This window comes from Ceratotherium simum, chromosome 2 (genome assembly GCF_057802395.1).
Source record: "Ceratotherium simum simum isolate JZ-2026a chromosome 2, ASM5780239v1, whole genome shotgun sequence".
NCBI classification, from domain to species: domain Eukaryota; kingdom Metazoa; phylum Chordata; class Mammalia; order Perissodactyla; family Rhinocerotidae; genus Ceratotherium; species Ceratotherium simum.
The window spans coordinates 42,643,858-42,667,351 of NC_141901.1; the positions used below are offsets into that span (position 1 = coordinate 42,643,858).

Consider the following 23,494-nt stretch of genomic DNA (forward strand, 5'->3'; position numbering starts at 1 on the left):
ACAAGCCCATCAACAGTAGAAAGGATAAATAAATAATTATAGATATATTCATACAATGGAATAGTATATAGTGGTAAAAAAGAACAAACTCTGTTACTCTCACAACATTGGATTCGTCTCACAGACATAATGTTGACTGAAAGAATCCAGACACAGCACTAACAAGAAATGAGCCACCACCCATGAAAAGACTTGCAGGAACCTTAAATGCACATTACTAAGTGAAAGAAGCCAATCTAAAAAGGCTACATATTGTATGATTCTAACTTTATAACATTCTGGAAAAGGCAAAACTGTGGGGACAATAAAAAGATCAGTGGTTGCCAGGGGTTGGGGGCAGAGTGAAAGGATGAATAGGCAGAGTACGGAGGATTTTTAGGGCAGTGAAAATACTCTGTATGATATTGTAATGATGAATATATGTCATTACACATTTGTCTATCCCCATAGAATGTACAACACCAAGAGTGAACCATAATGTAAACTATGGACTTTGGGTGATTATGGTGTGTCAATGTAGGCTCATCAGTTGTAAGAAATGTACCACTCTGCTGGAGGATGTTGATAACGGAGGAGGCTATGCATGTGTAGGGGCAGAGGGTATATGGGAAATCTCTGTACTTTCCCCTAAATTTTTCTGGGAACTTTAAACTGCTCTAAAAAAATAGTCTTAAAAAAAATCCAGACACACTAAGTATATATTGTGTCATTTCATGTATATGAAGTTCAAGAACACTAAAGGTTATCTATGTCAATAGAAGTAATGGTTATTTCTGAGGGAGTGAGGGTTGGGGGAGGTGTTGATTGGGAAGGGACATGAAAGAGACTTCTGAGGTGCTAGGAACAATCTTATCTTTATTTGGGTGATGATTATATGGTTTATTTGGGTGATGGCATACATATGTAAAAATTTATTGAGCTGTATATTTTACTGTATGTACGTTTTACCTCAATTTTTAAAAATGGAGCAAATGAAACTAAACTGAGACACCATTTTTCATCTGTCAGGTTGGCAAAAATCTCAAAGTGTAAAAACAGATGTCAAAGTTTTAGGGAATTAGTCACACTCACGCATTGCTAGTGGGTGTGCAAGTTGGTAAGCCCTATATGGGGCAATTTGGAACAGATATAAAAACTACAAATGCACATACTCTTTGACTCAGGAATTCCACTTCTAGGACATTGTCTTGCAGATATACTACACAGAACATGACATTGTATGAGATTACACATTAGGTATGGGTATGAGATTAAACATTACAGCATTGTATATAATAGCAAAATATTGAAAACATGTAAATGTCCATCAATTAGGTTAATAGATTATGATATAACCGCAAATTAGTACTATGCTGCTGCAAAAAGAATAAGGAAGCTCTGGGCCAGCCCTGGTGGCCTAGTCGTTAAGTTTGGTGTGCTCTGCTTCGGCAGCCCAGCCCAGTTCCCGGGTGCAGACCTACACCACTCGTCCGTCAGTGGCCACGCTGTGGTGGCGGCTCACATACAAAAAGAGGAAGATTGGCAGCAGATGTTAGCTCAAGGCAAATCTTCCACAGGAAAAAAAAAAAAGAATAAAGAAGCTCTTTCCAAACTGATATGGAAAGAGTTCCAAGACATATTATTAAGTGAGCTAAGCAAGATGCCACCTTTTGTGTAAGAAAGGGGAACACAATATATATTTGTATGTGCTCATATTCACATAAAGAAACCTGGGAAGGACCAAAAAGAAGTTAATAAAAGTGCTTACTTATATGTATGTTGATACAGAAGACAATGGGGAAGATGCAAGAGAAACTTTTCACTATATATCTTTATATATATATATTTTATTTTTGAATTGTGTAATTATCAACTCTAAAATTAACTTAATTAATTTAATTAATTAATTTATTTATTTTTGTGAGGAAGATCAGCCCTGAGCTAACATCCATGCTAATCCTCCTCTTTTTGCTGAGGATGACCGACTGTGAGCTAACATCTATTGCCAATCCTCCTCCTTTTTTTCTTTCCCCAAAGCCCCAGTAGATAGTTGTATGTCATAGTTGCACATCCTTCTAGTTGCTGTATGTGGGACGTGGCGTCAGCATGGCCGGAGAAGCGGTGCGTTGGTGTGTGCCCGGGATCCCAACCTGGGCCGCCAGTAGCTGAGTGCGCTCACTTAACTGCTAAGCCATGGGGCCGGCCCAAACTTAATTTATTTTAAAAGAGAGAGAGAGACTACCATATGATCCAGCAATTCCACTTTTGGGTATTTATCTAAAGGAAATGAAAACACTAACTCGAAAGGATATATGCACCCCCATGTGCACTGCAGCATTATTTACAATAGCCAAGATATGGAAGCAACCTAAGTGTCCACCGATGGATGAATGGATAAAGAAGTTGTGGTATATATATATACAATGGAATATTATTCAGCCATGAAAAGAAGGAAATCTTGCCATTTATGACAACATAGATGGACTTTGAGGGCATTATGCTAAGTGAAATAAGTCAGACAGAGGAAGAAAAATACCATATGATCTCACTTATATGTGGAATCTAAAACAACAACAACAAAACCAAACTCGTAGATACAGAGAACAGATTGGTGGTTCTCAGAGGCGGGGGTGGGGGGTGGTAAAATGGATGAAGGTGGTCAAAAGGTATGAACTTCCAGGGGCCTGCCCCGTGGCGTAGTGGTTAAGTTCAAGCACTCTGCTTTGGCAGCCCGGGGTCTACAGGTTTGAATCCCAGGCATGCTTGATGATGCACCACTCATCAAGCCATGCTTTGGAAGCATCCCACATACAAAATAGAGGAAGATGGGCAAGGATGTTAGCTCAGGGCCAGTCTTCCTCACCCAAATAATAATTAAAAAAAAAAAAGGTACAAACTTCCAGTTATAAAATAAATAAGTCATGGGGATATAATGTACAGCTTGGTCACTATAGTAAATACAGTTGTTCCTCAGTATCCGAGGGGGATTTGTTCCAGGACCCCCTGTGATACCAAAATCCACAAATGCTCAAGCCCTTCATATAAAATGGCATGGTATTTGCATATAACCTATGTACATCCTCCCACATACTTTAAATAATCCTTAGGTTACTTATAATACCTAATATAATGTAAATGCTTTGTAAATAGTTGTTATACTATAGGGAATAATGACAATGAAAAAAGTCTACATATTCAGTACAGATGCAGCCATTGTAGGCCTTTTGATCCGAGGTTGGTTGAACCTGTAGATGCAGAACCCATGGATACAGAGGGCCAACTGCAATACTATATTGTACACAGTATTTGAAAGCTGCTAAGAGAGTAGGTCTTAAAAGTTCTCATCACAAGAAAAAAAAATCGTAACTCTGTAAGGCGATGGATGTTAACTAGACTTATTGTGGCGATCATTTTGCAATATATACAAATATTGAATCATTATGTTGTACACCTGAAACTAATATAATGTTATATGTCAATTATATCTCAGTTAAAAAAAAGAGAGAGAGGGGCCAGCCTGGTGGCATAGTGGTTAAGTTCGCGTGCTCTGCTTTGGTGGCCTGGGGTTCACAGGTTCAGATCTGGGCACGGACCTGGGCACCGCTTATCAAGCCATGCTGTGGCAGACGTCCCATATAAAGTAGAGTAAGATGGGCATGGATGTTAGCCCAGGGCCAATCTTCCTCAGCAAAAAGAGGAGGATTGGCAACGGATGTTAGCTCAGGGCTAATCTTCCTCACAAAATAAATAAATAAATAAATAAATAAATAAATAAATAAATAAATAAATAATAATAAAAAAGAGAGAGAGATAGAACTGAGGTCCCCTGGGAACTGGATCCTGGGGAATTTTAGAGGTGGTAGAGGGAAGGGCTGGAGATGGAGGCAGATTTAATATGGAACTGATGAAGTGTTGGCTTCAGAGCCACTCACTTCCTCTGACTGCTTCCAATGGGTCTAGCAATGTGCTCCCATGTGTTTGTAAAATTTGCAAAAGTGAGATATTTTAACTGTAATTTGCTAAGACTACCCTTTTTCCACTCTGACCCCTCTGCAAGCTTCCCCTTCTGTTGTATAGTATGAGACTGGACACAGGCATTTTTGTGACTGGGTTAAGTGAGGTTAAATTGGAAATATGTTTCATTTGGGTTCAGTGGGATACGTTTATGTAGCTCACAGGTGCTTTCATGTGCAGTTGTTGCTAGCCATCCCCATGTAGGAAGAGCTTTCAGGAATACTCTACCACTGACTAAGCAGACTCATCCAGCATTATGACAGGTGCAGGGTCAGAGGCTGTATGAACATAGGTTGTGAACATATCCTTTATGCTGAGCACTGGAAGCTGTGGTTAGTAGAGGAGATATAAGGTTTGAAATACACAAGCCAGAAACTACTCTATGGAAAATCCTTCCAATCATCAGATGTTTCAAATTGTAAAGGGAGGATTCGACTTTTATTGATGCCTAGTCAAAACAGAGGTTCTCTCCTATCAGGAATATACTCAGTTATGTAATGTGTATAATTATAAACATATCCTTTTTTCTTTTTTGATGAAAATTGTACAAAATATAATTTATCATCAGAACTCCTGATGTAGGGCATAAACCCACAGCAGTATTACAAACAGTAAGTTTGTATATGAAGTTTCATGCTTTCTGCATCCTACTTATTGATAATAAAAAATAAATTTCACTTAATTCTGGTAGAGGAAAGGCTGAATTATCTTTCTATTCCCTCCATAGAAAATGACATTACAAAATCATTGTCATATGAAAAGGCAATCAAAGAATATGCAACAAGAAAAGTAGGAATATTATAGACGTGTCAGGCAGTTAATTAATAAAGATAATGTTATTTTTCTAGGTTTTGATATATTTGGATTTTGGTCAGCTTTTTGAAATTTTTAATTTGTAATTTGTTGTAATTTATTTTCACATTATAATTAAATATTTATTTCTACCTAATCTTGTATTCTTTTTCTTAAAGAGGACCCACCAAACTGTACAAGCTTTAGGCCCCACAAAACGTGGATCTATCTTGGCTGGGGGCCATCCGGAGAGGGACTTTGAGGAAACAGTAAACCTGTCTAATGGAGTTTTTAGATAGAAATACTGTGCTCTGTGTAACATAACCCTCCTCATTCCCATCTCCTGTAGAAACCATTAGTAAAATAGGTATATTTCACTTTAAAATTTAACAGAGTGGGAGAGACTTGGATTAACAGCAGCAATGTGAGAAAAACTGTGGGGGTGGAGGGAGGGGTTGTATGTGTGGCCACAAGTTCCATAATAGCCCATTGTGTTACAGACACAGGGAGCTGACACTTGCCTGCTCTCCGCACACCTCAGACTGCACCTGGATGATTCTGCTCTAGACAGATAGGCAAGTTGTCAGCGGGATGTTGACAAACTAGGGCGAACCCACAGGAGTTCACCCAGAATGGTAAAGAGTTTGGAGTCAGATCTTGGAGAAATCTCTAAAGAAACTAGTGATGTTATGTTGCCGGGACTCTAATATGGGGGGTAGGAGGCAGATACTGTTGGAAGAGAGAGGAGAGTTCTGCATAGCTAGGAAGGGCAGTGCTAGGACAATGGAAGAGGTGAGAAGCAGATTGACTTTCCTATAAATGTAAAGGGAGTTTATATTAAACACCCCAATCAAACAATTTCTCATTCACATTGGAATGATGTTCATCAAATATCAACAATAACTATTTCAATGGCAGAATTTTAGGTGATTTTAATTTCTTCTCTGTACCTCCTTGTATATGTGGGTGTCATATCTAGAAAACAATAAAGTCATTAGTCTTTTTTTTTTTTAATTTTTATTTATTTTTCCCCCAAAGCCCCAGTAGATAGTTGTATGTCATAGCTGCACATCCTTCTAGTTGCTGTATGTGGGACACGGCCTCAGCATGGCCGGAGAAGCAGTGCGTCAGTGTGCGCCCGGGATCTGAACCCGGGCTGCCAGCAGCGGAGCGCGCGCACTTAACCACTAAGCCACAGGGCCGGCCCCTCATTAGTCTTTAAAAATAAAGTCTCTATTAGATATATCTGGTCTCCAAAGTCCCAATTCAGCTACTGAAATACCTCTACCCTTGCTTCTTCTCTCAATTATCACACAAGTGGATTTAGTTCATCCTGAGCTTCATAATTTATATAAAATCTCAGCTCCAAGCTCAGCAAAACAAAGGATCCTCCATCCAACAAGATGCTCCTTCCTTAGATGGCAGTTGAAGCAGCAAACCCCCTTGTCTGTAAACAAAAAATAATTCCCTCAAAAGGAATTCTGATGATTGAAATATCTCCATCTTCTTATATCAGGAAGAATATGCTAATTACAGCTGTTTAAAAATAGAATGGTCCTAGTTCCAAGTCCCTGAAATTTTCCAATAGAACATGGAAGAATACACAGACATTTTAAAAAGCTTTTCGGCCCGGGATAGGCAGTTGGATTGCATAACCTCTACTTTTTCTTCTAACTCTAAGATTTTTCAACCTTACTAGCACCTCTCACTGAGGGGTCTAATCACCTGCTATGTTTCACTCCAACGGTCCTCTGGACATCAGGGACTCCTTACATCTTGCATTATGGTTTGCCTAACGTAGACTCCTAATAACATTAGCAAACACTTATCTAGTTCTTATTACCAGCCAGTCAGTGTTCTAAGCATGTAACAGGAAGAATTAACTCACGTAATCCTCAAAGCAACCCTTTGAGGTAGGCCTTATGATCATTCCTGTGTTACAGAGCAGAAAACTGAGGCTCAGAGAAGTTGAGGAATTTGCCCAAGGTTACATGGATTATGAGGGGCAGAGCTGGGATTTGAATCCAGGCAGACTGTCTCCAGAGTTAGCCTCTTAACCAACATCATGCTGCCTCTCACTTGATAAAATTCTGAAATTGCTCCAGTTCTGAACACTGAGATCTACGTGGTATTTTGGCCTGGTTCTGGTCTGTCCCGGAGTTTGGTGGGTTGAGACAAGACAAGCTGACCTGATCACAGGACATATCAACAGCCAAGGTATGCCATATACAGTCCACATTTGAAAGCCAAAGGCAAAGAGTCATAGTGGGATAGATGCATCAAGTTCAGGAGGGGTGCTGCAGTGATTAACAGATGTACTTGATTATGGAATCTTTGCTATGGAAAAGTTCTTAAAGGGCTACCAGCCCAACCACTCACTCACTGGTGCAATGTGTGAGGAGGAACTGGATGGTTAGGGTGTTTTCCTATGTGGACCCCCTCGCTAAATCTTGGGTTAGCACTATAGTCAAGTGGGTTCTTGCCCCCCACCTCCCTCTTCCTGTGGCCTCATCCTCCTCCCAGGCATCCTTGCCTCTGCTTTATGCGACACCAAATTCATCATCATCTGGACCCTTCATCTTGGTGGTAAACACCTCGCCTGGAATCTTACTTGGGTTCCAAATCACCGAGATTAAATCTCCCTGGACAGCATTAGGTATTTTTTTATGGTTAATTTATTTATTTTTATATTTTTACAGCTCCTGCAATTTAATTAAAAAATGACTTTCAGGCTACAAAACTGGCCTCCACTGCTAATTAGATTCCATGGCTCTGTCCTGAAAGGTGTAAATCATTAAAAAAATTATTATTACTAAATGTACTGCTATGATAAATAAATTACCCAAGCTCTTTGTCGCAGAGAAAAGAGGGAGTGGGGGTGGGGGGCAGGGAGGATATTTGTCTTCTTCTCAGCTCTATTTTTTTCCAGGGCCCGGCCTTGTTTAGGGCGGTTGGGCTGGGGTTCCCTCTGCGCACTGTCTACAGTGGGTCTTCCTACCCACAGCTGGACCTCAGCCGGGCCCTCCTACCCCCAGCTGGATGGTCTGCCCGCTTCCAAGGGTGTCACATGGGCTGATGAGATAATGTATGTGAAAGCCTTTGTCAACTGCGAGGTGCAACTGAATGCCAATGATTACTGTTGTTATTATTCTTATCACACTCCAGGGAAACCCTGTTTCCCGCCCCCCCAACCTACTCAGCAGGACAGCCCGGGAAACTCTGGGAGGCTAGACTGCCCCTCCCATGTGGGCGGAGGTTCCTGGCGCAAATCTGTCTCCTGGGCTTGGAAGAGCAGCGTTATTGCTACCCTCAGACTCTCCCCCACCCCAGTAATGGCTTTCCCAGTTCTTCCTGGCTTCAGGGGCCTTCCTCCGGAAGGAAATCTCCTCAGTTCCAGTGAAAGTTCTCGAGCTGCTGAAATCATCGACGCCTTGGGCCTCTCCTCACGCCCGCTCCCCCAACCCCCTCCCCTCCGAGTGCCCGCAGTGGAGCCAGGCTGCCCCGGAAGGATCTGACCGGCAATTTCCTAGAATTGTCTTACTGGAGCTCCTCAGTCATTCAGCTCCCCGCCCCCCTCTTCACCACCTCGTCTCTTACAGTCTCCCCTCCCCAAAGCCCTAGTCTCTCTAGATATCCCAGCCCCCCACCCTGATCTAACTTCTTAGGCCCCACAGTTCCCTTTAGCATATCCACTCTCCTCTAGACAGCCTTCCCAGGGGCCATCTACTACCCCTGGGAGGAGGAATTGGGGCATGGGAGTCAACATGGCCACCAGGGCCCACCAGGAAGTTGAGTATGCTGTGGTTACCAGGGCAACCATCCTTCTGTTAGGCCTCCCCAGTGCTATTCATCCCCAGCTGAGGAGGGTGAGGACTTGACCGTGTAAGCTCCCTTTTCCAATAAATCAAATCTGACTGAGGCCAAAAAGGGTGGGCAGGGAGCACAGAACATCAAGAAGAGTCCCTGGACAAGAGGGAGAACAATTTATCCTTTCTTCATCCCAGACCACCACTTGTGTATCAGGGAGCACTGCCCTGAAGGCAGACCTCCAAGCTCCCCATAGCCCACCCCTACCTCCAGGTCCCACAGGGCGTGGACTTCAGGAAGAGGCTTGGGGAGGTCGGAGGAGGGGCCTGTCTACACTTGATGGATGGTACTGAAGAAATGTCTGGCACTTTCTTTCCCCATGAGGGAGGTGAAGCTGCAGCCACCTCTCCCCCGCATTCACATTCCTGCCTGCCTGCTCAGGAAGGGGGTGGGGTGGGTGGCTGGAGCAGGGAAAGGAAGGCCCTTAGCCCAGCTGAGAGTCATTTTGCAAACTATCACTCACATTTGTCTACACTGGCATGGGAATGGAGGGGCAGATGAACAATCCCCAAATCTCAACTGTGGTAAAAAGGGATCCATATATTCTGACCCCCATCCCTCCTTCTTGGCTCCCAGGCTTCCTGGGGCAGGAAATGCCAGGGACTCTCCATTCTGTCCACATTCAGTATACTCCTACTGTATGCCAGGCATTTGGTACTATAGCAGTTATCCAAGTGTGGTCCACAGACTCTGGGAGTGCCCAAGACCCTTTCAGGAGATGGATAAACTCAAAACAATTTTCATAATCCTATGAGTACATTGTTTGCCATATTGATTGTACTGATATTTGCACTGATGGTTTGAAAGCAATGGGGGTAAAACTGCTGATGTCTTAGCATAAATCAAGGCAGTTGCACCAAACTAATCACTGTATTCTTCACGACCACACATTGGCAGTAAAAAAAAAAAAAAAAAGCCAGTTTCTCTTAAGAATGTCCTTAATAAAGCAACAAAAAAATATTAACATGTGAGGGGTTTATTATAGTTATTTTAAATGAGTTAATAAGGACTTGTTTTAATTTCTAACATGGTATATATCAATAGATGTAACCCACATAAGCAAAAGCTCTTTGGGGCCCTCAATAATTCTTAAGGGTGTAACCAGGTCCTTAGACCAAAAGTGTCAGCACTGCTGGGGTAGTTCACAGGCTGTTACACTGGCTCCTCAGAGCGGAAGGGAAGCTGTGCCCTTTTTCAGAGACTGCATTCCCAGATTAAGAAACATGTCTTATTTGAAGTGGAGGGCAGAGAATATGGCTGTGTTTTCTGGCAACCCTCTCTCCCTCCAAAAGAGACACTGTCACTGGAATAAAGATTTTAATGGTCTCTGCTCAGAGGAGAACCAAGGCATATAGGCCTGCAGCCCCTCTGTGCTGCCCCTTTCTCCCTTGTGCACTGTATCCAATGTTGGGTGGTGGGGGACGGGGGGTGTTGTGGCCCAGGTGGGCTAGACCCAGATGTGGACTCCCCCACTCCCTAGATTCTGCTATAGTCCCTTTTCCTATTCCCCCAAGATAGCTCTTCCCTCTCCCCAGCAAAGTCACAGTGTAGCAAGGTTGAGGGAGGAGGGCACAGGGAGGGCAGGAGGGTCCAGGAATCCACACCCCAGCCTGACTCAGGGTGAAGAGCAGGTGTGGGTGCCTACGGGTATGCCACTAGGCATGACTGTGTGCTTTGGTCCAGTCCTGTGAGCTCTGCTGTCTCCCCCATGCCAGTCCTCTTTCAGAGGTAATATCTGTGTCTCCAAAGGGGTCAGCACACCTGAGCTGTTTAAACCACTTCTCCAGTCCTTTGGCAATGGTGGGGCTGCTGTGGGAGAGGCTGAGGCCTGGCACCTCTCTGTCACCTCTGGCACATGTAGGGAGGTGTGGAAGGCCAGGAGGGGAGGCAGGTCAGCCTCAGGTGCTACTCCCCCACTCCCCCAGGAGCCAGTAGGTCCGAACTTTGCCTTTGCCCTGGAGGGAAGAAGAAGAGGGGGTAGGGGTGGGAGTGGCACGCCCACTTTCCCACCTGATGGGAGTGGGGTTGGCTGCTTGAGAAAGGGCCTGGGGAGGGTAACCCCCTCTGGGACCCCAAGGGGTGGTGAGGGCAGGGGCTTCCTTCTCTACCTTCATTTCCACATCCCCTCGAAGCTCCAGCTCGAAACCACCAAACTCCTCCAGGACAGCTTTGGTCTCAGAAGACAAATGGATTTTCAGGGCTGGGTAGGGTAAGGGAGAAGAAGGGAAGGTGAGGGATGCAAGAGATGGGAGCAGGAGAAATCAGGGATGGTGGGGGTAGAAAGATGCTCCCCTCCTTCCCTTTGGCCCAGGAAGCCTCCTAATTCTGAGTCCCACCCCCTCCATGTGGTGTCTGACCCCTCCCTTAGAACTTTAGAGCTGTGTCCTCCATCATGGTAGCCAAGAGTCACGTGGGGCTATTTAAATGAATTAAAACTAAATCCAGTTAAAAATTCAATGCCTTAGTTGCACGACCACATTTCAAATGATCAATAGCCCCCCTGTGACAGAGACTACCATACTGGACAGCAAGGATTATAGAACATTTTCATTACTGCAGAAAGTTCTATTGGACAGCACCCTAGAGCATCACTAGGCTTTAGACAGACAGTAGAGCATAGTGGTTAGGGGCCAGACTAGTATGAATCCCAGTTTGGACAGTCTCTTGGGGAAGTAACATAAACTCCCTGTGCCTCATATTCCTGGTCTGTAAAATGCTGACAGCAACAGTACCCATCTCAGAGCTTTGTGTGAGGATTACACTTAACATTCATAAAGTATTTAAATTGAGTCTGGCACATAGGAAGCACTATATAAGTGGTCGCTACCACTGTTATTTAACTCAACACACTCATTTTATGGCTGACGGGCTGAGGCCTAGGGGAGGAGATCTGCCCAAGCTGCTGAGGTCAGACCCAGGCCTCCTGATTCCTGACCAGGTGTTTCCCACACTCCTTCTTTGACTTCCCTCTGGGGGCTGCATCACAGTGTCCAGGGAATATCTGCTGAACCAGACCGCCTCTGGGCTCCCAAGCAGCCCTTTTCCTGCCATGAGGCTTGGATGGGGTCTGCATGGACTCCCTAGCAAACTGTGGGCCTGGGTCATCTGCTCTCTACAGGGCTTGGTACTCAGTAGTCACTCAATGAATGTTTAATGAATTGAATTGTGTTGAATACAGCAGGAGGGTAGAAGATCAACAGGAAGCAAGAGCAAGGGAAGAGGTAGGAGGCGGCATTGATTAGGTACCTACTGTGTGCCAGGGGTTGTGCTAGGCTTTTTACAACCCTGAGACAGGCATCATTTTACAGGCATCATAAACAGCTGAGGTTCAGAAAAGGTGAAGGACAGTTATGTGCTAGCCATGTTCTACCGCTTTCTCACATAACTCTTCTGAGGGAGATATTTTATTCTCATTTTACAGAGGAGGAAAACCAAGGCTCAGGAAGTGTAGCCAGTTGACACACACTGTGTCAGTGTGGAGCTGAGATTCACACCCAAGTGGGCTGCTCTGAAGCCCTCTTTATCACACGCAAGAGGGAGCAGAGGGGCCTTAAAGGGGGGATTCCTGCTGGGAACTGTTGAACACTGGCCTGGAAAGACTTTTCAATCGTTTGCCAAGAATGGGCAGGGATCTGAGTCTCTGATTAGATTCAAGGCGATCGGCCCAGGTTGAACTCTCGTGAAAGGGGAGACTAGGAGGAGAGCTAGGAGCCGGAACAGGGACCGGATAGGACAAGCTGCCTGGGCGGCTTTCCTCGGCTACGGCTACCCTGCCCTCCCCATCCCGTCTAGGGGCGCCACATACCTTCCCCGTTAGACTCCATTCTTGAGGCCGTGTTGACTGTGTCCCCAAAGAGACAGTAACGGGGCATCTTCAGCCCTACCACACCAGCACACACGGGCCCTGGAGGGGGTGGAAGCCCATCAGCGAGGAAGTGAGAGGGGTGTTAAGGGTGGTAGGTGGAAGGAACGGAGGGTGGCCACAGGGCGGGGCTCGGGCGCTCCAGGAGAGGCAGGAGGTGGGATTTGTGGCCGGTGGGAACACAAGAGTTCGTGCCTGCTTGCGTGCGTGTGAGTGATGGGAGGAGACGTTGGACCTAGGGACCAGTCTCTCTCCCGCAGCTCCAGCCTCTGGGAGCCCCCTCGCCAAGCCTCAGCCGGCCTCACCTGTATGGATGCCGATGCGCAGGCGCAGCTGCTCCTGGGGCCGGTGGCGGATGCGGAAGGAGCGCACGGCGTCCAGCAGCGCCAGGGCCATGCGGGCCACTTCGCGGGCGTGCAGCCGCCCATTCCGCACCGGGAGCCCCGACACCACCATGTATGCGTCGCCGATGGTCTCCACCTGTGAGGGCGGCGGGAGCGTTCAGGACTGGAGGGCTGGAACTTTCACTTCCCTGTGCGGCCCCCACCCCGGGTACACTGTCTGTCATTCTGTCCCCCCATCCACCAGCCGCTGTCTTCCCTCATCCCCCATACCCCGCGCGGTTTCTGTGCTTGTTCCTGGGTCTCCCTGTGACACTGTCTTTGCCCATGTCCCTTGGTCTCCTCTCTTAAGACTCTATGTCATTCTGCCCTTCACCTTTCTCTGACCCTCTGTCTGTCCTTTCCTATCCCTACTCCCACCCTCACCTTATACACATCAAAGTTGTCTATGACGGCGTCAAAGCAAGTGTACAGGTCATTGAGCAGGGTCACCACCTGGAAGGGAAGAGAAGCCAAGAGGGGTGGAGAGTAAGGGACCCCACCTGGGCTGGGGTGAGGAAAGCGGAACCAGAGGCAGGCCTGGGAGATGAAGATGTTACCGCGCTCATACCTGCCTGCTTTGACGCCTGTGGCTGCACCCTGACTCACCTGCATGGGCGTGCTCTCCGCTGACAGGGCTGTGAAACCCACAATGTCACTGAAGTAGATAGTAACGCTGTCAAAGGCTTCGGCCTGGACCGTCTCCCCACGCTTCAGCTGCTCAGCCACTGAGCTGAGGGGTCAGGGACGGGTGCAGGGTCAGAGGGTGAGGTGGGTGGGGACAGGGGCAGCAGGAGGTCACCAGACATGGGCACTCACTGAGGCAGAATCTGGTACAGCAGGGCCTCGGCCTTGCGCTTCTCCTCCAGGTAGGCCTGGGTCCGCTCCTCCACCAGCTCCTCCAGGTTGTTGGCATACTGCTCCATGCGGGACAGCAGGTTGTCCAGGATGTTGCTGCTGTTCTCCCTGGGGCAGGGGATGGCGGCAGCGGGGTGGGAGGGGTGGTGAGAGAGGAGCAGCATGCCCTACTCTGAATGCCACCCCGGGCACGCACCCTACTCAGGCTTCATATCAGCCCACCCCCAACTGCTGTGGCATCCCTGGAGAGGGTCAGGGTTGGGAGGCACAGCAGGATGGGGTGGCAGGGGAAAAGGGAGGGAGGAAAGTTCAATTCATCTCTGAGACCCCAGGGTCAAGTATGAAGCTTCAGACGTACTGGCTGTTTTGTTCATCTTTGCTGAACACAGTGAGTTGGAAGGAGGTTGAGGAGGTGAAAGGGACAGGGATCAATTGAGAACAGAGTGAGAGCACACAGGCTGGCAGAGGGTGTGTCTGGAGGAACTGGGCCCCAGTGGGGACCCTGAGAAAGGGAGATCAAATGGCTGGGATTGAGCCCCTGCAAAGGGAATGGGGGCCATAGGGGAGGAGGTGGGAGGCCAGGGGCGGGTGGCTCATTTACTCTGCACACCACTGAAGATGAGGGGCTGGTCCGGGGGCTGAGCAGGAAGGATGTGGAGTGGCGAAGTTGGTGGAGGAGAGGGGTATGAGAGGTAGGACTAGGGGCTGTGAGGCTGTGGTGGGCTGAAGTAGGCTAAGTAAGGGGGCTGTGAGGGGGCTCCCTCTGCCACTGCAGGGATAAGACTTAAGTGTGGAGTATGTGGTGGCTGTGGGGGACAGGGGAGACTGGGGGGATCCTCAACTAACTCCAGCGACCTGTTAAACTTGCGCAGCATCAGGCGGATCTGCTGGAAGGGTGGCCGCTCCTGCGGGTCCTCAGCCCAGCACCTCTGCATCAGCTGCCCCAGTTCCTCCAGGTGACTCTGCAGGGCCAGGGAGGGCCGGAAGGGGGGCTGCTCACCCCGAGTCACACGCTCGATGATCTCTGTATGATGAGGGGAGAGGGGCTGTGGGGTGGGGGCAGCCATGGGCCTGTTGGGGGGTGGGTGGGGAAGTCCAGGACCAGGGCATGGGGCAGGGGAGCCCCGCAGGAACCTGGGCCAGTCATGCGTCATGGTCACTGGCAGCAGTAGAGCAAAGGATGGTGGCTGAGCATTCCAGAAGGAAGGTGTGGTGGTGTTTCTAGGGGTCCCTCTCTCTGGGGCTGGGGTTAGTTGAGTGTGGCGGGGCTAGGGGACAGCACGGTCCTCTCACCTTTGGGGCTGAGGTTCACACCTTCCACATGGAAGACGCCACTCCTCAGGGCAATCTCCTGAAGGATGATCCCAAAGCTGTACACGTCACCAGCCTGGGAGCCCTGGGCAGGGGGCGAGGCCATTCTCAGGAGCTCAGGGGCTGTCCATAACTTTTCTGCGCGTCAGAGGTCAGGAGTCACAGGGTGAAGAGCCGCAAAGTAAGGGGTGAGGGGAAACAAGGTCCTAGAGGATGTGGCTGGGAGTGATCTGGAGACATCACACAAGTGCTAGAGCTAAAAGAGGCCTTGAGATCACTTGGTCTGGCTCCCTTTTCTACTGATGAATGAACTGAGCCAAGAGTCAGGTGTGTCCAAGCCCATCAGAGGCCAGGCATCAGTCTCCCTACTGGGCTGTGCTGGGGCCGGTGTTAGGGGTCAGAGTCGGGTCTGGGCTCACTGGCATAGAGGGTGTGTCCTTGCTCAGTCTCCAGGTCCCTGAAGCTCTCCAGCCCGTAGTCGGTGATCTTGAGCACAAAGCGCCCATCTACCACGCAGTTGGATGACTTGAGGTTCCCATGGGAGCAAATGGCTCCATTGTGTAGGAACAGCATACCCTGGGAAATTTGGGGAGGCAGGGGTCTTGGCTCTGGGTGGGACCTACAGCCAAGGCAGGAGGAGAAGCATGCCTGGCCCCTCCCCCCCACATCCAGTGGGCTCTCTGGGCCTACCTTGACGATGTCATTGGTGAGAGAGTACCGGAACATCCAGTCTAGGGTGATGCTCTCATTCTCTAGAATGTCCTGCTGGGGCAGTGAGAGTCAGACCTGTACCCTGCAGACTTCCCCAGGAGGACTAGTGCAGGGGTCCTACTGACAGAAAGTGCACAACAGGACAAAGCTCTGGATTTTCTCCAGTGCCACTGCCCTCCCCCCACTCCCATTTTACAGATGGGGCAAAAAAAGGTCAGAAAGGGGGAGAGGCTTCCCTGGGGTCATATGGCCAGTCAGGGGCAGAGCCAGGGTTAGACCCAGATTTCCTGACAACTTCTTGTCCCCTCACCTGCAGGCTCCCACGGGGACAGTACTCTGTGAGGATACAGATGTTGGGGGGGTCGGTGCAGGCACCCACAAACCTGGTCAGGTGTTCGTTCTGCACATCCCGCATCTGCAGATGGAAGCCAACATCAGGAGCCTGACAGAGCCCTCACTCCTCACCAAGTTGCCCCCCTCCTCAGGGATCCCCCCCCCGCCACTCTTCTTAACTCCCTATTCATTCTCTATAGACATTCCAGGACATTCCCTGGTGATTCCCACCCATGTCCTTAGCGCACCTTCCCCCAGAATCTGCTCCCTACTCCCTCTGTCTCCTAAGCTCTCCACCACCAGGGGCATCAAGTATGGCCCCTCGAGAACTTCCTCCAGGATCTCCGCTAGTCCCTTCCCCCATCTATGATCCCCTACTCCTACCCACAATACGCAAGGGCCCATCCCATGGCTACCATCCCTGCTCTTTCCTAGGATACCCTGAGGTCCCCCCATAACCAGTTCTGTTGGCCAACCTCCCCTTGTCCCCCTGCCACCCTTCCCCAGGCCACTGCCTCCTCCCCGACATTACATGCTTCAGTTCAAATAGGACTTTTCGTGTCAGCTCAATACGTTTACGGTTCACGCGTTTCACAGCCACGAGGTTGCCCTGGGCAAGGAATGGAGACTGTGAGGAGATGGCCTGGTGCTCTGGGAACTCCAACTGCTCCTGACAGCCCACCCCCGCCCCTGTGACCCTCCCCATCCTCGTCAGAGCAGAGCCCGGCCCCAGTGCCGAGGACCAGCCGTCTTTTCCCAGGCCCACCTTATAATACGCTGTCTTGGCAAAGACTTGGAACTGGCCTTCTGTGGTTAGCAGGGAGCCGTAATTGGAGCCTCTCTGAAGGGATGGAGAGCAGGAGAAATGGTCAGCCTGTGGGCCCCACCATGGGCCTAGGTCTCCATCCTGGTTGCTTGAGCTCTGGTCTTCACTTCCCTGCCTTATCTTTGTGTCACTCTGCTTCTCATTCTATCATGAAATCCTGTCCTCATTTACCTTTTTTTTTTTAATGCATTTTCACATATAGTATTTTTGACCTTTGGAAGAGCCCTGTGAGGAGGCTCAGCGGATGTAATCATTATCTGAGGGAGTCTCAGAGGTCTACCAAGGTCACACAGCCAGTGAAGGTGGCTCTCTCCCCTACCCATCAGGTACTGGTCCCCACCCCCATGCCCAGCTCTCCCCCATTCCCCTCAACACCAGTGTTCTTACCCCACTCAAGGTCAGCCGGCTGCCTGCACTCCGGAGGTGCCTCTCAAGGCTACTGGGCTGCACATCTTCCCAGCGCACCCGCCACAGCTCTGAGGCCAGTTCCTTTTCCAGCTGCATCTTCCTGGGGCATGAAACCTGCATCTGAGCCCATGTCTGAGCCCCCGACTCAGAGCAGGGGTGCTCTGCTCCATAGCCCCTTCTCAGAACCCTGGGACCACTGCTTATGCTAAGAGGTGGATGGGGAATTGCATCCTCTGGGCTGAGAGTCAGGAGGCTTGGATCAAATTTTGCCTCACTGGGGACCTTGGGGTAGTCAGTTCATTTCTCTGAGTCTCATGTCCTAAAGTCCAAATGTCCTCATTTGGAAATCGGGGACCTTGATATTTATTTCAAAGCATTGTTGTGAGAATGAAAAGAAATATCGTGTGTGAAGTGCACATAGTTTTTCTCCCTCCCTCCTTGCCTCCCTCTATTGTAACTTCTCCTGCACTTTCCTTTCAGCCTCCCACTGGAGGGGGGCTCCTTTATCTCTCTCCTCCGTTCCTGGTTCCACCTGGTACACTCAGGGCTCACCATCCCTGCTCCACTAATATGTGCCCAATCCCAAAGGGTTTGAATCACTGCTTTCCATCCCGTCTGCACCGGTAGGAGGGAGGGTAAAGGGCCCGCAGGCCAGAATCCGCGCCGCTGTGATGTCACTCCCCCAACTGCTTGGCTCCTTCTGGGATCCCCCACACCCTCTCTGTCCACTCCTGTCCTTGTTCCCTCCTCCTTCTCTCTTCCTTGTGTCCTAAGGCTTTTTAGTCTCTTTTCTCCCCCATCTCCCTCAGCCTTCTGCTGCACCTTCACCCCTTCCTCCTTCCCTCTGGGTCCCTGCCACCTCCTCTGCTATTGGTTCTCCTGGTCTGCCAACCTCACTCACCACCCTCATCCCAAGGCTCACCTGTATATGAAAAAGGAGACGATCAGAATGCTGAGCAGGGAGAGGCTGCCCACCAAAGCCAGCACCTCCAGGGTAGAAAAGTGGTCTGCAGGAGAGAGTCCAAGTTGTAGCAAGAGAGATTTTGGTTAGACAGCAGGAGGAAGAATCTTCTAATAGTCAATCAGTGAACTAGGATGATGGACGAAGGGAAGAGAAAGGCAGGAGGAGTCCCTCCAGAAAACTCTCGTGTGGGAGAGGAGCACCTGTCTGACTCCCTGAGGTGGGAGGATGTAGCATCTCCAGAATGGAGGCCTGGATGGCAAGGGGCAGTCACCTTGGTTGCAGGCTGGGTCCTCATTGTCAAAGCCGCATTTGGGGATGTCAGGAGGTGGGTACCCGAGGGGCCAGTTCAGTTTGCGCCCTGACACGGCCACCAGCTCTTGGGAAGTCCCATTGTAGTTCAGAACAACCTATGGAAGGGCAGGAGTGGTGGGCAGGCAAGGCATGGGGTGAGGCCCACTGCCTGTCCAGTGGGGCGGTCCTGCCTCCCACCTACCCCATCTCTTCTTCCAGGGCCTATATCTGGGCTGTCAGCTATTTACAAGCCCCTCTGTGAGTGGGTACAGAGAGCCCTCATACCCATGCCCACATTATCAGAGTGGAAAGACTTGGAAACTCCTCAGGGGTTTTATAAAGAAAACTCCATATAGAACCCCAGCCGTACACACAGGGAGTTTGTAATCTTGGGTTGAAGTACATAGAAAACAGGAAAAGGCAGTCTCCTCAGTCCACATTCCCAGGCCTAATCCATGTACCCCTCCTCCAGGAAGCCTTCCCTGGATGATCTGCTCCTTGGTGCCTGTGGCCTCAATCCCTTCCTGTTCCTGATGTACTTATAGAGCTGTATGATGTGTATTCATCTTGGCCCTGAGTCGGCCTGTCTCTGCTGGGCAGGGGTCCTGCCTACTTAGAAGATGTGGGACTTGCTGAGGGCAGGGCTGTGCTCCCTCCTCAGACATGGGGTTCCCCAAGGGTAATGCCTGTGAGTCCTTGTAATTCTGGTTGCTCCCCCAGACTGGAGCTAGGTCTCTTTTATCTAGGGCTTTCTGAAAGTGACCAAGCATGGTAAGGTGACTACAGAGTAGACAGATGCCCTGGCAGGGCTGTGGGGGAGGTAGGAGGGCAAGATGTCATTCCCAGTTGGCACTGTCTTCTGGGGGCGCGACCTTACTCTGAAGGCGCCAGTCTCAGGATCCATATCCCAGAGGGAGAAGTCGGTCTCTCGATCTCCATTGCTGTCCATTTTCAGGTATCCCATCACACCTGGGGGCATGGAGGAAGACAACTGTGTTTTGAGAGAGTGAAAGTTCAGGGACCCCCCCCCACCACCTCATCTCCCTCCTGGATCTTCTCTGCCTTGCCCTCCAAACATATGCGTGTGGAATAATAGTAAAGGGACAGACATTTCAGCAACAGCAATGATTGGGGTTAGGCACTTAGGAGGACTCCTTGATAGAACTATGGAGAAAGACGGGGAAGGAGGACCTAAGGGAAAATGTAGGGGTTCCTTACAGAAGAGAGGAAGAGCCTGGCAACTACCCGTGCTGCAGGGCTAGAAGCTTCTCATGTCCTCCTGCTTGGGGCATCCCAAGGCAGCCCATTCCTTCCACCTCCAGGACCTGACCTTGGAAGCTTCTGTTCCACATCCTCTGAGTGATGCCTTCCCCATCGGTGACAGTTCCCCCGTGAGCCAGAGTCTCTGTCACTGCCTGGACATAGAGGAGGAGCCCATCGTGGAAGGACGCTGGGATGGTGTTCACCTGCAGGGGCAAGCAGAGCTTGGCTGGGGGGTGGTATGAAGGGCACAGAGTGGGGTGCTGTGGGGGAGGAAATGGGAGGCACTGGGAGCTTGGAGAGGATGGGAGAAAACACCCCACAGGACAGAGAGATTTTACTACTTATACGATGCCTCCGCATATACCACTGCTTCTGAATCCTGCTAGGCAGCTAGGGCAGGACATATCATCCTCACTTTACTGAAGAGGATGTGAGTTTCAGAGGTTGAACAATTTGTCAGTGTCCCCCTCCATCATCAGGAGAGATACAGGAACAGTGGGACAGGAAAGGTGAGACCTGGGAATACTGGGCTGGCTGAGAGAACGGGGTGGAAACTGATAGAGGGCCATGGGGTGGGGGCTGAAGGTCCACACTGGAGGGTCCCAGGACTCCCTCCTACCAGACCATCCTCCAGGGTGAAGTTGAACTGCTCGTGGACCAAGTGTTTTAGCTTCTGCAGGAATTCCAAGTACTCAGGATTATCTGGCTCTTTATATGTAATGATTTTGGCAGCCTGAGGAAGGGGTCAGTGGAGAAGGGAGAGCTGGGGGCTGACCCCAGTCCTCCCAGTACCCTGGGGCCCACCTCCCAGAGCTGCATCTCTGCTTAGCTCAAGGTCAAACTGGACCCTATGTCCTGTGTGAGGTGCTGCCTGCACCAAAGCAAGGGATCAGTGGGATGGCTTCTCCAAGTCCCGTTAGTCTGCGGGACTTAAACACTCTCCCACCTCAAGCCCATTCTCTCATCTTTTTAGCCTCCTGGCTCTGAAGTCCTCTGGCCCTCTGGGCCCTGGCCCCAGACCCTGCCCTGCATTATCTAACTTTCTGTGAGCATCAAGAACCTCTTTTCTGGAATCCTTTCAGACACTGAGGGACCCAGTGCCCAGAAAGTATGTGCCACCAGCTCAGAGTCCCACAGCCTAGGTTTCCAACCTGGACACTCACCTGAAAGGCCTGGTAGGCACTGACATCCTGCCCATCCCCTCTCTCCCAGGGCCTGCGCAGAGCAAGGCCATGTGCACCTTGCAGGCTTTGCCCAAAGAGGTCCAGGTGGAAGAAAACGTAGTCCTCCCCACTCAGGCCAGCTTCCAGGGCCAGGAGCATCAGGGTTCTGAAGGCATCTGGGGAACTGCAGATGTAGATCACTGGGGAGGAAGCGGGGGTCAGAGAGAGAGAAGCCTAGGTCCTGGGGGAGTGAGAAGGGGGCACTCCTTGGGTAGGGCAGCTGGGGCGCCCAGGGTGGGGGGGTGGGGGTGGGGCAGTTCAGAGACCCTGTGGTAGTTACCTGGAACTCAGGCTCAGTCTAGGCTGTGGCTGGAGAAATACGAAGAGTGGGAGGAGGAGGGGGAAGGAGCAGAGATAGGGAGAGTGGGAATAGTGGAGCTGAAGGTGGGCAAGGTGGGGTCAGGAGGGGAGGAGAGGGAAGGAGGGGCCAGCTGAAGAAGGGACTGGAAGAGTAGAGGGCATGTGGGAGCAATGGGAGGAGAAGATAGAGGAGAGGAGAAGGCTGTTGGGAAGCGACAGAAAATGGGGGAGAAAAATAGGGATGGGAACTAAGCCAGGGACCTAGTAAGTGTCGGGATGGCAGCAAGCATTTTCTCCCTCCTGTTAACTCCGGAGGAACCGGTGGGAAGGAGGTGAGGGGAGTGGGGCAGGTGAGAAGAGAGGAGCGCGTAGGAAGGAGAAGGGACGGAGGATGGAGAAGGAGAAGGAAATGGAAACTCCGAGGCAGAAAGGGCCGAGGAGGCTGAGACCGGAATGAGGTGCCTCGAGGCGAAAGAAGACTGGCCGGGAGAAGAAAGAGAAGACAGAGGACGGCCCGGAGCCTCTGATTACAGAGAAGGCCCCGGGGCAGAGCGGCGGGAGCCCGGGTGCCGGCCTCTTACCTCGGCCTTTGCGCCGCACGGTCCGCAGCAGCATGGTGTAGTGGTCGTGGTCGCCCTCGGCGAACTCCAGGTGGTCCACCGTGATGTTGAGGCGGTCGCGGACCCGCATGTACAGCCCCTCCACTACGAAGAAGCAGGGCTGGTCATCGCCCGGCCGGTAGGCGTAGAGCACGAGTGCCTGGCGCTCCCAGCCCAGCCGTCGGTGCAGCGCCGCCACGAAGTCGCCCAGCTTGGCGTGGCTGGGCCCCGCGCGGGTGGTCAGCGCGTACTCGTCCTTGGCCCCGAAGCCCAGCGCCGGGGCGCCGGCGGTCAGCAGCGGCACCCGCCAGTGCGCGGTGAAGCGCCCCACCGGGGCAGCGGCGTACACGCAGCCGGGGCCCAGGAACACCGCGGGGTTGTGCTCCCACTTGAGGTCCACGGCGGCCAGGGGCGCGGCGGTGTCGGAGCAGACGCCCAGTGCGTTCTCGCTGCTGCCCAGCACCGTGCGGACTGTCCAGCCGGGCAGCAAGTCGGGCCGCGCCTTCACCCCGGCCAGGGCCAGCTCCACCGCTGGTCCCACGCGCGCCCACGACCACGGGTACGAGGTGTTGGCCAGCGGCAGCACCACGGCCACCGTCAGGTTGCCCGCGTGGCTGCCTGGGAGCAGCAGCAGCGGTGGCAGGAGCAGGAACAGCCTCAGGCGGGCGCCGGCGGGGCGCCCGGGGCGCTGCATGGCCTCAGCGGGCACCGCGGCGGGCGAGCGCTCCCACCATGGCCTCCTTGGTCCCCTCCGGCTCAGCGGCCCGTCCCGGGCATCGGGCGCGCCCCTGTGGGAGGGAGGAGGAGCGGGGCGGGGGCGCTCACCCCGGGGCACGCTGCCCTTCTAGCTGCGAAGGTCAGGGCCAGGAGCGCAAGGGGCGCGCGGCGGGCGGGCGTACCCCAGGCTGGACACGCGACGGAGGGGTGCACGGAGGGCACTGCGGAGCAGGTGGGCGCGAGAAGGAGAACGCCGGAGCCGAGAGGACCCTAGCGTGAGCGACAGCGTGTGTCAGAAGGAGAGAGAAAAAGAGAGCGCGAGCGAGCGCTTCGGGGAGAAGGATGGGAGAGGGCTCGATGGAGGGAAAGGGGAGTGTGAGTGTTTGTGTGCGTGCGTGAGCGCCTGCCCCAGGGAGTGTGCCAGAAGGGGCGTCCGGCCGGCCCAAGTCTCCAGCTGTCCGGGGGGGACTGGAGAGGACCTGAGCCAAGCTCCGAACCCTCCCTCCCGGCCGCTTCCCCTCCCAGACTCGGTGACAGAGGAGCCAATCCTGGATCTTTAACTCATTCCTCCCCGCACCTAAATTGCGGGCATTCCCGCGCCCCCCAGCCCGCGCGCTTTCCCCATAAACCGTCTTCCCGCTTCTCGGCCGCCCAGCGTCTTCCTCCCTAGAGAAGCGGCACCCGTAGGAGGGGCTCCCTCGCGGGGATGGGAAGAAGGGCTGGATAGCGATGTGTGTGGGAGCATCCGGGGGCTTCTTGCGCCCCACCTTGTCTCTCCCCTCCTACCTGGTTCCGT

At 51.3% G+C, this 23,494-nt stretch overlaps 1 protein-coding gene across 1 annotated transcript; it reads right to left on the reverse strand.

Moving 5' to 3' along the window:
- Nucleotides 1-8,442: 8,442 nt before the first annotated feature.
- On the reverse strand, nt 8,443-23,494 carry NPR1 (natriuretic peptide receptor 1). The gene is made up of 22 exons (XM_004436068.3): nt 21,964-23,494; nt 21,023-21,222; nt 20,479-20,592; nt 19,927-20,062; nt 19,474-19,565; nt 18,577-18,712; nt 18,264-18,348; nt 17,321-17,441; nt 16,874-16,948; nt 16,640-16,717; nt 16,085-16,189; nt 15,754-15,825; nt 15,483-15,639; nt 15,046-15,201; nt 14,608-14,776; nt 13,714-13,860; nt 13,504-13,627; nt 13,282-13,350; nt 12,820-12,994; nt 12,458-12,556; nt 10,761-10,852; nt 8,443-10,607 (listed from the first exon to the last, which is right to left on the reverse strand). Exons 1-22 carry the CDS (start codon nt 22,673-22,675, stop codon nt 10,551-10,553), a joined length of 3,171 nt encoding a protein of 1,056 aa, XP_004436125.1. The 5' UTR covers nt 22,676-23,494; the 3' UTR covers nt 8,443-10,550.